This window comes from Accipiter gentilis, unplaced genomic scaffold (genome assembly GCF_929443795.1).
Source record: "Accipiter gentilis unplaced genomic scaffold, bAccGen1.1, whole genome shotgun sequence".
NCBI classification, from domain to species: domain Eukaryota; kingdom Metazoa; phylum Chordata; class Aves; order Accipitriformes; family Accipitridae; genus Astur; species Astur gentilis.
This window is the reverse complement of record NW_026060847.1, coordinates 1-15,427: the sequence shown is the minus strand read 5'-3', so window position 1 is coordinate 15,427 and position 15,427 is coordinate 1. Positions and strand designations below refer to the sequence as shown.

Here is a 15,427-nt window from a genome sequence, read left to right as displayed (position 1 = left end):
GACCCTGCCCTGCTGGGCACTGCTTCTTCCACCCACAGCTTCTCCCCACTCTGCTGTTGGAGTTCCCCAGGCAGGCTGAGTACTTACCCTGACCGATGGCAGAGTCCCTGCCCCAGCACACAGCCCCCCTTTGGGGTGCAGGGACCCTGCTCAGAGGGACAGCCCTGGGCACCCCTGGCTGCACACCCACCTTCACACTCTGCAGCCATCCCCAGCTGAAGGCAGCTGACATGCCCTGTCCCTCTGAGGGTGCAGCAGGGAAGCTGTGCTCCAAAGCATGGCCTTTTTCTCTGCACTGCAAAAACTGTGAGTCCCTCTGACAGATCCCTTAGGCTGTGGGATGTGCCAGCTTTAGGAGGTCATTCCAGGAACCACAGTTACATTGCCCTGCAGCCAGAGACTTACCCTGTCAAGGGCTGTGAAGATTTTTCTCCAGGTCAGCTCTCCTCTCCCCTCCCACCCCAGACTGCCTTTAACATCTCTCTCTGCCTCACTCCTCTCCCCTCGGTGCCTGCAGGCGCTTTGCAGAGGAGCTGCTCCTGGGCAGAGCTGTCTCTCGGCAGTGCTGCCTGCTTGCCATGAGCTCCCTCCAGCCCAGGAGCCCAGCCCAGCTCAGCAGCAGAGGACCAGCCCAAGGCAGCCCTTTCTCTGCCCCCTCTGGGCTGCCTCCAGGTGTCCCTGGGGCTCCAGGGGAACCTGCTGGGAAACAGGCTAAGGCAATCACTGGTGTTTATTCCCTCATCTAGCGAGAGCCAGTTCTTTCCTGAAATAAAACTTTCTGCTCAGACACAATGTTACATCTACATGCGACTTTTTTTTCGTTCCAGAAATATAATCCTTCTCTCAGAGTTACTGTTAATGTACCACTTTTTTTGTGTTATTTTTTTAGACAGGATACTCAGAGAGTGAAGGGCAGGGATCTCCTTTGCACCTGCTGACGGAGGGGGTCCATGGACTGAGGGAAGGGATCCATGGGTCAATGGTGGCGTTTCATCCTGCATTTGTATTCATGGCATTTGAAGGAGAGTCAGCTCCCTCCCATGCACACCACAGAGCCACAAGAGGTGGGATTTTTCTTGAATCTCTTCATCTGTGCTGTCTGTTTATTTGGGGGTGGGAGTTTCAGCTGCAGAGTCACACATTGGTATTGTGGGTCCTCCCATGCAGCTGTGTCCATGGGAACAAGTGCCCCCAGCACAGGAAAGACATGCATCAACTGGAGCAAGTTCAGTGAAGGGGCACCAACACAGTCAGGTGTGGGGGGGTGTGCACGGGGCTGGAGAACTTTCCACCTGAGGAAAGGCTGAGGGAACACTGTGCAGTATGGAGATGAGAAGGCCTCGGGAAACCTCACAGAAGCATTTCAGTACCTATCAGGCAGTTAAGAAAAGGGAGCCAGGGTCTTCATCATGGTGCATGGTGGGAAAATGTAAGGCAAGGGACGAAAGTTGAAAGAACGTTCAGGCAGGAGATGAGGTCCATGAGGTCATAACCATAAGGTCACTTATGCACTGGAAGAGGTTGCACTGAGAGGTTGTGCAGTCCCACTCCTTGAAGGTTTTCAAGCCTTGTCTCCCCCTAAATATGGTCTCCAAACATTGAACAGAACACTCTTGCTCATGCAGAAGGAAGCAAAAGCCTATGGCACCAGCAAAAGCTCTGCCTCCCCTGGGCCCTCTCTCCCCTATGAGAGAGGTCTTCCACCAACCCCACCCTTCTTCCACCTCCAGCTTTGGACACTGCGTATGCCTGGCCTGCCCACTTGCCTTCACCACTCACCTTTGTAACCGAGGCCCGACACATATCTTGGCACTCCCACTGTAAGCTGGCACCCACCCCACACCTGGAGTCTACCTGGCCATGGAGGCAGTTAGAGGCCAGGTCTCCTCTGCCTGGCACTGGGCACAGATTTTGCCTGGGAATGTCCCCAAGGAGCTCTCTTCATGAGTATGTCAGCCTGTGGCCTGGCAGGGCTGGAACTGGGACAAGGGCTGCTGGGGCAGGGCTGAGGTAGCTCAGCTGGGAGAGCGTTAGACTGAAGATCTAAAGGTCCCTGGTTCAACCCCGGGCTTCAGCACTGATTTGCTCCTGTAGATTTTTGCAGACACTGACTTCTTCCAACCTGCCCTGGCCCTCCTTGTTCCTTCACCTCTTGGCAGAGCACTGCCCCTGAACTGTAGCTGCAGATCTGCAGGTTAGAATGAACCTTCCTCTTGCACTGCAAGCCCCCAGCCTTCCCCTGGACAGGACTCCCCATTCTGTGCTTCATTGGGGTGGTCTCTAGCCGACCCTCCTTGCCTGCACCACAGCAGATGGCATCTCTCCTTTGAGGGGCCTCTGCAAAGACCCTGTCTCTCTCCTCTTTGCCATTCTCGATGGTGCACAGACTGCTTCCCTTGTCATAGACACATCACAGGAGAAGAGCATCTCTCCTGCTGGCAGGCATTAAGGGGATGGAGCTCAGTGGAAGAGCACCCGCTTTGCATGTGGGAGGTCCTGGGTTCAGTCCCTGGCATCTCCAGGGGTGGTGCTTTTGCCCTGACTGCCCAGCCTCAGGCAGCTGTGGGCTGGAGCTCGGGCACTGCTCCTCCCCAGGCCCTTTGGGCCTGACCTGTCCACCCAGGGCTTGGCTGTGAGGTGGGCAGGGCTGTGGGATGCCTGTGTGTGCTGCCTCTTCTGAGCCCTTTCTTGGAGGAGAAGCAGGCAGCTGTGCTGGACCCGAGACCAGGTCACTGCCCTGAATCCTAGACCCACAAACCAGCCAGGGGAAATGCTTGGCAGCAGAGTGTGCCTGCAAGGAGACCTCAGGGAGGGTATAGACAGCAGCAGCACACTACGGAATCCCTTCTGGCTGCACTGGGAGATGTGGTGTGAGGGTGCTGGTCCAGCCCAGGTGTCCTTTGGGACCAGAGCAACACTGCCCTGCTGGCTTTCCAGGGCAAAGGCTCTGGGATTGTCCTGTCTCCACTCTAGGTGGAGATCCCATACCACATGGGAAGCACTCTGTGCCAGCAGGTAAGGCTGTCAGGGCTGGACGAGCATGGGCAGGGCTGTGGGACTCCCAGCTGGAGTTTTCCTTCCACCATCCTTCCACCATTGCCACTGGCTTGAGAAGAGCCTCAGCTCAGGGAACTTGGATCTGCTGAGGTCAGGAACAACCCTGCAGAGGTGGGACCGGTGCAGACCTCTTGTTCCTGGGGTGTTTGGTGACTCTGTCACTAGTCCGTAACTACTGTGCTGGTAGGATCAGGGAGTCACAGGCTGTCCACAGCCATGCACAGGCAGGGAGGGCCAGGAGATGGTGCCTCAGCTCCTCCCTTGGCAATAACACCCACAACCAAAATGGGGCATGAGACATGGACTTTCACTGCAGGGTGCCCAGCACCCTGGTGAGCCGAAACTCAGAGAAATAAGGCTGCTCTCCTATGGGCTTGAAACAGCCAAGCTCTGCCCAGCATGGGGGCTGCAGTGCTGAGATATGGGGTATCACTCTGACCCCCCTCAGGCAGGTCCTCGGGAGCTGCAGGAACAACCACAGATCTGGGGTACAGAGACAATCTTGCTTTGCTGCAGAGAATGGACCCAGCCTGCAGGGCCTGACAGTTCAGGTCCCCAAATGCCATGAAAAAGGCTCTTCCAGCTCAGGTGTGCTGCCCCCTCAAGCACACACAGGCCTGTGGCTCATCTCCCCAAGCAGGAAGAGGAAAATACCTGCCAAGTACCAGGGTAAGGGAGAAGTATTACACCTGTGGGAGGGCAGAGCTGGCAGTGAGGTGGCACAGGACAGGTGCTGGGTTCCCCACTTGGAGCACCTTGAGTCTGCACGTCAGTGTCCATATAGCCCATAGCCTCCACCATCCTGTGTTCGGAAGATAACACTCCCCCCTTCTTTACTTCACTTTTATACCTTCCTTCTCTGAGATGCAGGGCTGGAGCTTGCCCCCATGGGAGTTTTCCAGGGGATGGAGGCTGTGTTTGCAGTGCCCATGTATGTCACCCATCACCATGGGGGTCTCACCTTGGGAATGCTGCTCTCCCATTGGGTCTGCCAGTAGGAAGGCTCTGGGGTATCGGGCAGAGGGACGTGTGTGCCTGGGCTTCTCCCAGATCCCCGAGGATCACCCCGGGGTGGAGGAGCTTCCAGCAGGGAATGGGGCAATGGTGAAGTGGGGAGGATGTTGGTGACAGCCACCTCCTCCCCTCTTCTCCTCTAAGGCCAGATCCTGCTGCTTGCAGCAGTACTGAGCTCCAGCAACTCCCCACAGGGAACCCTGCCACAGAGAGCCAAGGCACCTTCCAGCCCACAGCAGAGGAGCCTTTTGGGGAAGTGCCAGAGGGGTGTGGAGACCCACCAGGACAACCAGGGAGAGCAGTTTGGGCACCAGGTCCTGCCCAGGTGTCAAACCCTTCTCCCCGCCTGGATCCTGCACAAGAGGTTTCTCTGCCCATAGGCACTGGGGCAGCTGAAAGCCACAGCCAAGGAAAAGGAACCCTGGCTCAGCTCCCAGCAGTGCCTCTTTTAGGGGAAGGACACAAAATCTCCTCTGCCATGGAAATGTGCCCACGTGAGCATCCTCCCAGATGAGCCCTTCTCCAGGCCAGGGACTGTACCATGGCTTCTGGCTGCAGCACACATCTCCTGGGGATCTCTTCTCCATCCCCCTGGCCCTCCAACAGTGCTGGGGGAAAGGTGCCCCCATCCCCTCTGTTCCCATTCCTTTTGTACCTGCACACAAGTACCGCCCTGACACAAATCCAAACTGACATCCATGGAGAGGCAGAAGAAGAGCGGGGGTGGGAGCTGGAGAAGAGCAGGAGGAGGGGTCCCAGGCAGCCGTGGGGCTTTGAAGCCTCTTCTCAGGAAGGAGGCAGCTCAGTGCCTTGAAAAGAGTGCTCAGGGTCTACAAGGGCCCAAGGCAGCAGGAGCAGCCCATGCAGACTGGGGTCCTGGCAGATAATTAGGAAAGGGAATCCCAGCCCCGTGTGTCCCAGAAAGAAGCTCTGCACCCTCTGCTGGGGCAGTGGGGAGCAGAGCTGCCTCTTATCCATGGTGGGAGGTAATCCATGGGCCATTTCCCCCCCTGGGGCTGGCTGGGGTGTTCAGGGCACTGCGGCCACCTCAGGGCTCACTTCTGTGGGGCCACAGCCCAGGACTCACCCTGACATGGCAGCTCTGTCATGGCCTCTGTACTGTGGCACCAGCATGGCCCAGGCCCTGCCTGAGGCAAAGAGCAGCTGGGAAACCCTACACTCATAAAATGGGTGCTCCCACTGTGGTGCATCACAGGACCTTTCAGAGAGCCATTTTGACTAGAAACTGCCTGTGGCCAGTAGGATGGAAATGTCTCTGTCAGCAGGGTTATTCCCCAGGGACCATGGGCTCTTGCTGCTCCATAACCTGACCCCAAGCCTGCTGTCCCTGAGACATGCCCATTTCCCCACCTCCATGACTTTGTTCTCTGCTCCTCCTCATCAGCCTCAGGAAGATGCCCTCACACTTGGCCAGGCAAGCACCAGATCTGGGTCAAAGCCCCTGGAGACTTTTAGTAACAACGAAGATGATACATAGCATAAAAAGGGAATAAACATAGAGGAAATTCCAGGCAGTTTCTACTGCCCATGGGCCAAGGGACATGGTTCCCTGGTGCTCATAGCTCTCCCAGCTCCACAGACCTCCCTTCTGGTTGCATGCAGCTGCACGGCAGGGATGGGGTCTCATGGCCTGGGGCTCTGGGACTGTTGTGCACAGAGCTCCGATGTCACAGCCGTTGTGTCCTCAGGGGGGTGTGCCAGAGATACCTCTTCAGCATCATCATAGCCCATGCTCCCAAAGGACAGGGGCCACGTGTCTTCTTCAGCTCCAGGGACCCCAGCACTTCTCCAGGAGCGCAGGCTGGCCCCTGCAAGCAGCAAGGCAGGACAATGTAGTTCAGCCCATGGGGTCTGTACAGCATCTTCCTCCCTGCTCCTCACCACATTCAGCTCCTTCTCCTACCCCTAGTCCCTCCAAGGAAAACTCCTGGGACAGGTTCCCCCTTCCCAGGAACCAGGGGTCTCAGGACAGCAGTGACTTGGGTGGCCCCAGGGGTCGCACCCCAGGAACCAGCAGTGCTAAACTTCCCTCTCACCTCCGGGTGCAACCCTGGGCTCTGCTCCCTCCTCTGGATGCCCGGCCATTTCCCTCTCTCCCTGACCAGGGGCAACATCCTCCACGGGATCAGAAACCTTCCTGGCATCATCATAACCATCTGCTGGGTCACCTCCAGGTGGGACAAGAACATCTGAAGAGAGAGGGGAGCTGGTGACAGTGAGAAGATACGTCCTGCAGAGCAGAGCGAAGATGCGCAGGGACACAGGGCTGAGACACGGGTATTGGCAGCACCACAGGAGACCCCCATGTCCTCCCCATCTCCAGCGGTGACACAGAGTGACACCTCTGCCCATCACATGTCTTCAGGGAGATCAACTCCTTCTTGCCTCTGTTACCTGGTGCTGAGCCCAGACCATCCTCCTCCTCACTGACCCCAGGGTAGGGCTGCAGCTGGGTCAGGGACTCCTCTGAATAGGAGCCTGCAGAGATGCACAGTGGCTGTTAGGAAGTGAGCCCCACTGACCTGCCTCGTGGTCAGAGCTGCTGGGGAAGGGGGACCCACAGAGCTGGGGCTGCATGGGGAGGAGGGCTGGGAAATCCCCCTGCCTCCCTGGGGCAAACCCTGTCTCAAAGGTGCTCCCAGAGCTGCCCTAGGACAGCCCCTTCCCTCACTCCGTGGGTGTCACTTGGGGTGCAGGGGCAGGAAGAGAGGGGCTGTCCTGCTGGGACAGGCAAAGCTGTTTGTTTGGCAGAAAGCTCCCCTTCCAGGCCCAGGACCTGGATGGTCTCCCCACAGACCACGTGGCCCCAGTGTCACAAGGACCATGGGCTGGGGGGCTTCAGGGAATCAGCCCGGGGTTGGGGCCAGGGGAAAGGGTCCTGCAGATGTTCCTCCAGGGAGGACCCACACCCACCTGAGCGACCAAACCTCGCCTGCTTCTCCCACACTGGGCTGTAACCGATCTCCTCGTACACAGCCTCAGGGAAGGGCTCCTGAGCACTCCTGGAGCCTGGGGACAGAGGTAGGGCTGGCAGAGGGACAGGCAGAGGGGCAATGGGATCACACTGTGCTGCCCCAAACCTGTTTCTTGGGCCAGCCCAGGACTGGCCCAATGGCACAGCCCCACTGCACTGTGCAGGCACAGCCACCACATCCCCAGTGAGGGCAACATCACTGTGGAGATTATCTGGGGCAGCGTCACCCTCGCATCATCCCATCAGAGACAGCACTCATGCCCCTCTGGCCCCAGGGTCATGTACCCCTTGGCTGACCCTGGAGCAGCTCCCATGTTTCCTCCACCTGGAGCTTTCCCCTATCTGCCCAATGGGTCTAGAGTAGCCAGGGGTGGGCAGGGCTGGGCAGAGGGGACAGCCTGGGGGCCTGACACCACGGGGATGGACCCTTCTGCCCTGCACTCCTCCCATCATCTCCCTTGTCCCAGAGTCCCCCCCCCAGCACTACCCAGAGCATTGCCTTGGCCATCTGCCTTCTGCTCACATTTCCCCCAGCCCCGCTCTGGCATTTCTCTCCTTGCACCATTGCTACCTCCCCCCGCCTCTGGGCTCTCTCCACCCCTTGCTGCTGGTGCCCCACGGCCAGGCACTCAATGGGGTGGTGCATGGGACAGGTGGCAGCACACGGTCTCACCCCCCCAGCTTTGCCAATGCCCCTCACTGACACCCCACAGCCCTTCCAGGAGGTATCTCCCCCTGGGACCGCTGTGGAAAGACCAACCTCTGCGCCCAGCCCTGGTGCATAGAGCTTGCCCAGCCAGGAGGGCCAGGAGCAGGAAGAGAAGGGCCCCCAGGATGATGCAGATGATGACGGGCACTGAGACTCTCCCTCTGCCACTCAGACGGCCCTGGGGGGAATCTGTGTGGGCAAGAATATGGAAAGGCCAGCACCAGGCCTGGGTGAGGTGGGAAAAGCACCATTCCTGACCCCCATCACACAAGGCAGCAGGGATTGGAGAGCCCCAGGGATGAGCAATGGAGAAGCTTCTACCCTGGTGAGTAAATTATAATGTTCCCTACCCTTCTCACCACCAGACCAGTGCCTTCTCCTGGGAGTTTCACACCCCAGCAAGGAGCCCCTTCCACCCTGCTGCAGGTCACAGTCTTTCCCTGGGGATACCCAGCTGCAGGGGCAAGGCAAGTTACCTGCTCGGGGTGGGAGTGCTGCTGTCCTGGGTGTAGCTGCAGAGGAGGAAAAGAAGAGCTGGGCTGAGAGGGTGGGTGTGAGGGCAGCGGGGAGCCTCTCCCCCAACACACCGTGTGTGTGTCTGTGGATGTCCCTGACACATCCCACCCAAATTGCCTCTCCTGCAGTGCTAGAAAGAGAGGGCGGGATAGGGAACAGTGCCTCTGCTCTGGGTGGCAGGCAGGATGGCACAGGCAGCCCAGGGGATAACCCTGGGGCTGCAGGGCCCCACAGGCAATGGCCAGAAGACGTCCAGTTCCACCGAGGCTGCTCCCCACTTGGCACCAGGCTCCTGCACTCTGCAGAAATGTTCTTGCTCTTGGGAGGTTACAGGCCATGCCAGGACCAACGGGGCAAAAGGCCTTCCCCTGAGCAAGGGGTCCCAGCCCTGCCACTCACCTGAGCAGTTTACAGCAGCGTCCTCCTTGTGCCGGCAAGCACCGCCATCCCCAGGCCGGGCCCAGCAGTCCTGCAGAGACGGCTCTGTCCCACGGCACTCCACCTGCTCCAGCCAGATGGGGCCCGTCCCCTCCCCAAACGCAGCCTCATGCAGGGCAGACATCGCGGGGCCACAGCCCAGCTGCCTGCACGCCACCTCGGCATCCCGCATGTCCCAGGAGTCGTCACATACTGTTCCCCAAGAGCCACGGTGCCAGACCTCCACTCTGCCCGAGCACCTGTCCTCACCTCCCACAACACGAATCTTCTCCCTGTCTGGAGAAGGCAAAGACCTCCCATGGCACGGAGACTGCAGGCAGAGCCCTGCCAGACAAGAAGCATCCACAGAGGAGCAGCTCCCTACCTGTGCAACTCGTGGAGTTGGGGCACGGGGCCAGAGGGATTGAGGGCATCTCTGGGCGTCTCCCTGAAGAGGAAACACTGTGGTGAAAGGTCTGGTTTGGGAGATCGTGCAGAAGAGAGGAGAACTGAGCTCTGCTTGTGCCTCCCTCTGCTATCTCGATCTCGGCAGCAACTGAACCCTGGTCATTGAGGGGGCATGCACAGGACTGTGGGGGGACCCAGACTGCTCAGCCCCCAAAAGTCCCTGTTTAACAGAGCAGCAGGAACATGTCTATGGAGGGGAGGTTCTTCTGAACCCTGTCTGGTCTCTTCTGAGACCTCACCTGGAGATGCCTCTGCCTCCCCCAGGCGCTGCTGGCAACCTGGGTGGCAACTGCTGCTGGATGTGTGTGGCTGTGATCGCTTTTCTGCCACCAGCAGCAGAAGGGACTGACATGGAAAGGGAAAGCCCCTCCAAGCTCTTTCTCTACATTTGGCCATACCCAGCAGGCAACAGGCGCTGTGGTGACACTGGGGTGCCCAGGTGGTTCAGAGTTACCAGTACAGGTGATGTGGGTCTCCTCTCGCAGCTCTTCACATGACCGTGGGTTCCAGGGAGCAGAGGGACACTGCCAGAAGGAGCTGGTTTTTTCCCCACATTGCACGTAATCCAGCCACGTAGGACCAGACACCCTTCCGTAAGGCAGCTGTGTTTCCAGAGTTCCTCCATCCCCGCAGCCCAGCTCCTTGCATGCCAGAGACACCGTGTCGAGAGTCATCGAGTTGGAGCAAATGCTGCCCCACGTCCCGTTGTAGAAAACCTGCAGGCGCCCGGAGCAGCCATCACTGTTCTCCAGCCTCAGGGCCACGAACTCTGGGAGGATAGGCACCAAGGGGGAACAGGCTGGTCTGGGGCTGTGGGACCCAGGACACCCTGCACCCCCCAGGCCCTTATCTGGGTAGGGCCAGGGCCAGCACATCCCCCTTGCACCCAAGTGCAGAGAGAAGTCCCTGATGGACAGACACCCCTGCCCTTCCTGCTAACCCTCAGGGATGGCTGAGCTCTCCAGGGACCCGCAGTGGGACTGAGGGTACCCGTGCATGGGTGTCCACAAGACATGCTCGGGCTGGAGCTCAGAGGCAGCCAGGGACAGCCTTGGCCATGCCTGTCTCTCCTTGTGTCCTGGCCTCCCCAGGAACTAGATTCCCACTACAGCTCCCACCACAGACCTGAGCAGATGACTCCCGCATCCTCTTTGTGCCCGCAGTCGTGCTGCCCCCAGGGCCTGGCAGGGCAGTCCCAGAGAGCAGCTTCGGTCCCAGAGCAGTTCACGCCATCCAGCCAGATCTGCCCGGAGCCTTCCCCGAACTGAGCGGAGCCGGCTGCCTTCACTGCCCCTCCACAGTCCAGCTGGTGGCAAATGACGGCAGCATCAGACAGGTCCCAGCCATCATCACAGACAGTTCCCCAGATGCCCTGGTAGTAGATCTCCACTCTCCCAGCACAGCGCCCAGACCCGTTCACCAGCCGGACCCTCCGGCTCCCTGCAGTGGGCAGAAACCTCGGTTGCTGTCAGGGGCCGGCTGCCCACCCACCCCATCACCTGGGGGGCCCGTGCAGCACCACTCACCCCAGCAAATGACTGCCACGTCCTCCGCAACCCCTGCTGCCAGTGCACTCTCGGGCAGGGAGGTGTTGCAGAGAGACAGGTTGGCCTCGTGCCCTGTGCACCGGACCCCTCGCAGCCCCACGGGACCCGTCCCTCGCTCAGGCTTTGGGGGGTTGTAGGCTGTCCCTGCCTCTCCACACTGCAGCTGCCGGCACACCACGCTGGCCTCCTGCACGTCCCACTGGTCGTCCAGGACTCTGCCCCATGTCCCGTTCTGGAAGATCTCCACTCGTCCGTCGCACCGGCTCCCTCCACCCACCAGCCGCAGGGATGCAAAGCTGGCTGAGCCTGGGGAGAGCAGAGATGCCACAGCACCCTTCAGGGAGCAGGGTGAGGGGGGATTTTGCAATCATACACAACAAGATTGAGACTTTTGCTGATGAGAAGTGAAGGCAAAATCCTCTCTGCAGCTCACACCCAGGTCTGCTGCTGCTGGGGGCACCCAGGCACTTGCTGCCTGGGTGGTGGGATAAGGCTCTGTAGAGCTCTGTCTGGGGTTGGGATGCAGTTGTCTGCAGCCAGAGAGGTGGAGCACAGCCCTGGAGCCCTGTCCTGGGCTTGTCCAACAGTAGGAGAATGGAGGAGCCCAGGCCTGGTGGTGGTGCTGGGACCTAAGCCACTGCCCTGGGGGCAGATGCTTGCCTCCGTTCAGCCCTCAGCTCTCACAAAGTAGAGCTGTCACTCTGAGCAGGCAAAGCCCTCCAGATGGCTCCTGGGGAAGCCAGGGTTTCTCCAGGGAGAAATTCAGCCTTGCACAGCCATGGGATCCCTGCTTTGGGTGGCCACGTCACACACGAATGGCAAATGGAGTTAATGAAGCATTTTTCCAGCACTCACCTGAGCAAACGACAGCAGCGTTGTTCCCGTGGGAGCATGGTGAGGCTCCCAGGGTGATCACTGGGCACTGTCCCAGGTGGGCTTCTGTCCCGTCACAGTGGAATGAGTCTCTCCAGACGGGGCCAGTCCCTCTCCCAAAATGCTCTCCTCCAGGAATGGACTCAGCAAACCCACAGTTGAGTTGACGACAGAGAACGTGGGCATCTGAGAGATCCCAGTGGGAGGCACAGAGGGTCCCCCAGGTCCCCGACACCTGGACCTCTACCCTCCCTGCACACGCTGTGCTGCCGTTCACCAGGCTGAACCCTGTGTATTGTGGGGACAGAGGAGGAGGAGAGAGGGTGGATTGGTGCTCACATACCCGCAGTAGCTGGCAGGGAGGCCAGAGGGACAGCATGCCTTTCTTCTCCTTCTGCACTATTTTCATGCTGCAGACAATCCCATCATCCCTCCTGTCCTCACACCTGGCCCAGCACGGTCCTTGCTCTGTTCCCCAACCCCTGCCACAGCCCTGGTGGTCAACACCTCCCTGAGTCCTTACGTGTGCAGGTGACAACAGCGCTGTTTGCATGGGTGCAGGGCTGGTCCCTGGAGGACCCTCTGCGGCAGGAGATGAGGCGGGATTCATTCCCCACACACTGCAGCTCTCCATCCCAGATGGGACTGACCCCTTCTCCAAAGTGAGCTGGCCCAGCAAAAGGCAGGGCCACGCCGCACTGCAACTCCCTGCAGACAACATCAGCATCTTTGGGACTAAAATGTGAATCACAGACAGTTTTCCACTGGTCCCCGTCATGGATCTCCACACGTCCTGAGCAGTGGCTCTTCCCTTCCACCAGCCGGACAAATCCTGGAAAAAAACCCATAACAACTGGGAGTTCCCAGAGCCCTCTGGCAGTTAAATGCCCATGTCCTGCATCATGCTCAAGCAAGCCATGACCAAACTGCCCAGCGCACATTCCAGAGGAAGTTGTTGGGGGGGTGTTGGTGACACAGGCACATCCAGACCCCCACGCACCCCATCTCTACACCAGCAGAGCACTTGAGGGTGTGTGTCTGTCACAGACTCACAGCCACAGGTGCTGCTCAGACAAACTGCTGCACACAAGGTCCCCTGAGCAGCCTGGCATGGTCCCCCCAGCACTGCCATAGTGTGAGCAGTCTGGATCCAGGAGAACTGGCCCAGATGATAATGACTGCTGCAGCCTGCCTAGCCCCTGCAGAGCTTTGGGCCAGGCAGGACCATCGCCCGGATGCAACCAGAAGCACCCTCTGATCCCAGGGGTGTTCCTGGGGTGTTGGAAGGTTCATTTTAGGTGGAAGATGTCACAGAGCAGAGAAACGGTGCAGCAGCTATCATGCCTGGTGCCTGTGAAGATCCCTCTGATGTCTGTTTGGCGGGGAGGATGTCCTCAGCCAGGGACAGAGTGCTCTGCCTGGAGGTGTCCACAACCGAGATGGATGGCATGACAGAGGGGCAGGAGAGTCCCCCTGGACCCATGCCAGCTCTCAGAGAACAGCAGGCACAGATGAGGGTCAGTAACTGCTGCCAAAGACCCTGTGTCATGGGGCGGTGTGGGGAACCATGGGCAGGCAGGAGAGATTGGGCAGTGGGTCACTGCTGCCTACATGGGACTGTGCCCCAGAGGGCTGTCACAGTCCCAGGGATATATCCCAGTGCCAGCCTGTGACTGTGGTGATGCAGGAGGAAGCAGCCAGAGTCGAGCATCTGCCAAGCCTCTAACCCTCGCAAATGCTGGTCCACACAGCCAAGCCTTGGGCACAGGCAGCAAAGGGCTTTGTGGCCACCCTGCTCCATTCCCCAGGGCCCAGCACTCATCCTCTCTGAAAAGCCCATTTGATTCAGGTGAGGTAACCATGTCTGCAAAGGGGAATGACCAAGGAGGATCAGCCATCTCATGCCGTTCCTCCAAGGTGTGTGTGGAGTGCTGAGCAAGTGCCCCTGCGTGTTTCCAGCACAGGGACCCTCAGCATTCTTGGCTGCAAACTGGCAGAATGGGTGGAGATCAGTGAAGCCCAATGGACACCCCGGGGAAGGATGGAGGATTCATCTGCAGCCCAAGACACTGACTGAGGGTGACTGAGGCACTCTGGCGAGGTCAGATCACCCTGGGGTAGGATCCCTCTGGGCCTTCCCCAAGGACTGGGGACATCAACAATGACAGTCCCAGCCTGGCAGTTAGACCAGCACCACTGGGCCCTGCTCTGGTGTCCCCTTGTTGCTCCCTGAGAACACAGCCACGGTCCCATCCCCCATCCCAGACCCAGAGGTAGGCAGCAGGCTGTCCCCTTACCTGAACAGATCACTCCAGCATCCTCACTGTGGTCACAGTCATGTTCACCCCATCCACTGTGTCTGCAGTCAGACAGGGCAGACTCGGTGCCTTTACAGCCAACCTCATCCATCCAAATAGGGCCAGATCCTGCCCCAAAGTGTCCATCCTCGGGAGCTCCAACAGCAGACCCACAGCCCAGCTGCTTACAAACCACTGCTGCATTGTTCATGCTCCAGTAGTCACCACACACCGTCCCCCACTCGCCATTGTGTTTCACCTCCACTCTCCCAGCACAGCGACTGCCGCCATCCGCCAGCCTCACCTCCGCAGCTCCTTCAAACACCAGCATGGGATGCGTCAGGAGAGTGCCAAACCCCAGCACTGCAGGTCTGGGGGAACCCCCTACGTGCGCCGAATCACAGGTACTGGGGTAGGAGCCCTCTATCTCTCCCTCTCTCCTCCAGGCTCTCCCCAGATCAGTGCAGGGGTCCTTTTTATCCCCATGGACTGCACAAGGCTGTGGGTGCCCAGTTCCAGCCCAGCTGTGTCACTCTCCATCCCACTGCACAAGGCAGCTCTTCCCACCCCAACAGCCACCTGCCCCCCACTCACACCCACCCACACACTGCCAAGCACTGCACTGGACACCCTCTACTCCCCAGCCTGGCACCCCCTCAACAGCTCCTTGTACCCAGGCCTGCAGCTTCCAGCACCAGACTGCACCTGCCCCAGCACCATCCAAACCCACCCCCACCCCCAGGGCTTTTCACGTTCCCAGGGAGCACTGAGATGATTCTGAGGATCCCCCAACCCATGTCCCCTCCTCACCCCTGGTGTCAGCCCAGTCCCTACACTGGGCCAAGCTCCCCAGGAAGGATGTCTCTCTACTGTAGATGCCCCAGTCCCCTTCTCTCTGTGGGGTCCAAACTGCTCTCATGGGGTCAGGGGGTCCCCTGGACCAAGGGGGCAGTGAGCAGCACACAAACCCTCCGAGGTACCCTAGAGCTCGGCAGTGCCCTGGGCATCTCTGGGTGCCGCCATCACCAGCTAGGCCACCACCAGCTCCAGAGGCACAGTGCTGGGGAACAGGGCATCCCAAAGGGGTACCCCAGGACAGGGTGTCTATGAATCCAGCCAGGCACAGGCTGCCCTGAACACTGGACCCTTGGAAAAAGAGCTATTCTTGCCGACCCAGATGGGCACAGGGAAAGGCCCAGGGTCCCTGGACCTGAGCACCTTCTGCCCCTCATCTCAGTAGCACCTGCAAAGAAACCCCATTCCCAGAAAAATCCCAATGACCACACTGGTACCTGCTGGCCCTGGGCTGTGGGACAAGGGAGTTGACACTTACCCCTGCACAGCTGTACCCAGAGGAGAAGCCACAGCACCTGCGGGAACACCAGTCCCTCTGTCCCCATCCTGAGCCTCCTGCCCTGCCAGCACACCACTGCTGCACCCCACTCCCTGTCACAGCTCCCGGGAACTCACAGGGACAACAGCAATGGGAGGGTTATATATCTCTGCAGATGCCAGCCCAGCTACAGGAGGAGCC

General features: G+C 59.2%; 1 protein-coding gene and 1 non-coding gene across 2 annotated transcripts in view; one reads left to right on the top strand and one right to left on the bottom strand.

Annotated features, from left to right (window-relative positions):
- LOC126036931 (deleted in malignant brain tumors 1 protein-like) overlaps nucleotides 1-14,224 on the bottom strand; it is a gene marked incomplete at its 3' end in the record, with an annotated part of 180,998 nt that extends 166,774 nt beyond the window's left edge. The window contains exons 1-6 of the mRNA XM_049797164.1: nucleotides 13,894-14,224; nucleotides 12,120-12,428; nucleotides 11,575-11,884; nucleotides 10,699-11,019; nucleotides 10,302-10,633; nucleotides 9,631-9,945 (exon numbers count right to left, since the gene is read on the bottom strand). Of these exons, the coding sequence (XP_049653121.1) occupies nucleotides 9,631-9,945; nucleotides 10,302-10,633; nucleotides 10,699-11,019; nucleotides 11,575-11,884; nucleotides 12,120-12,428; nucleotides 13,894-14,224 (1,918 nt within the window). The remainder of the gene's footprint in view (nucleotides 1-9,630; nucleotides 9,946-10,301; nucleotides 10,634-10,698; nucleotides 11,020-11,574; nucleotides 11,885-12,119; nucleotides 12,429-13,893) is intronic.
- On the top strand, nucleotides 2,005-2,077 carry TRNAF-GAA (transfer RNA phenylalanine (anticodon GAA)). Its single transcript has one exon. It is a non-coding gene; the product is annotated as a tRNA-Phe (tRNA).
- Nucleotides 14,225-15,427: the final 1,203 nt, after the last annotated feature.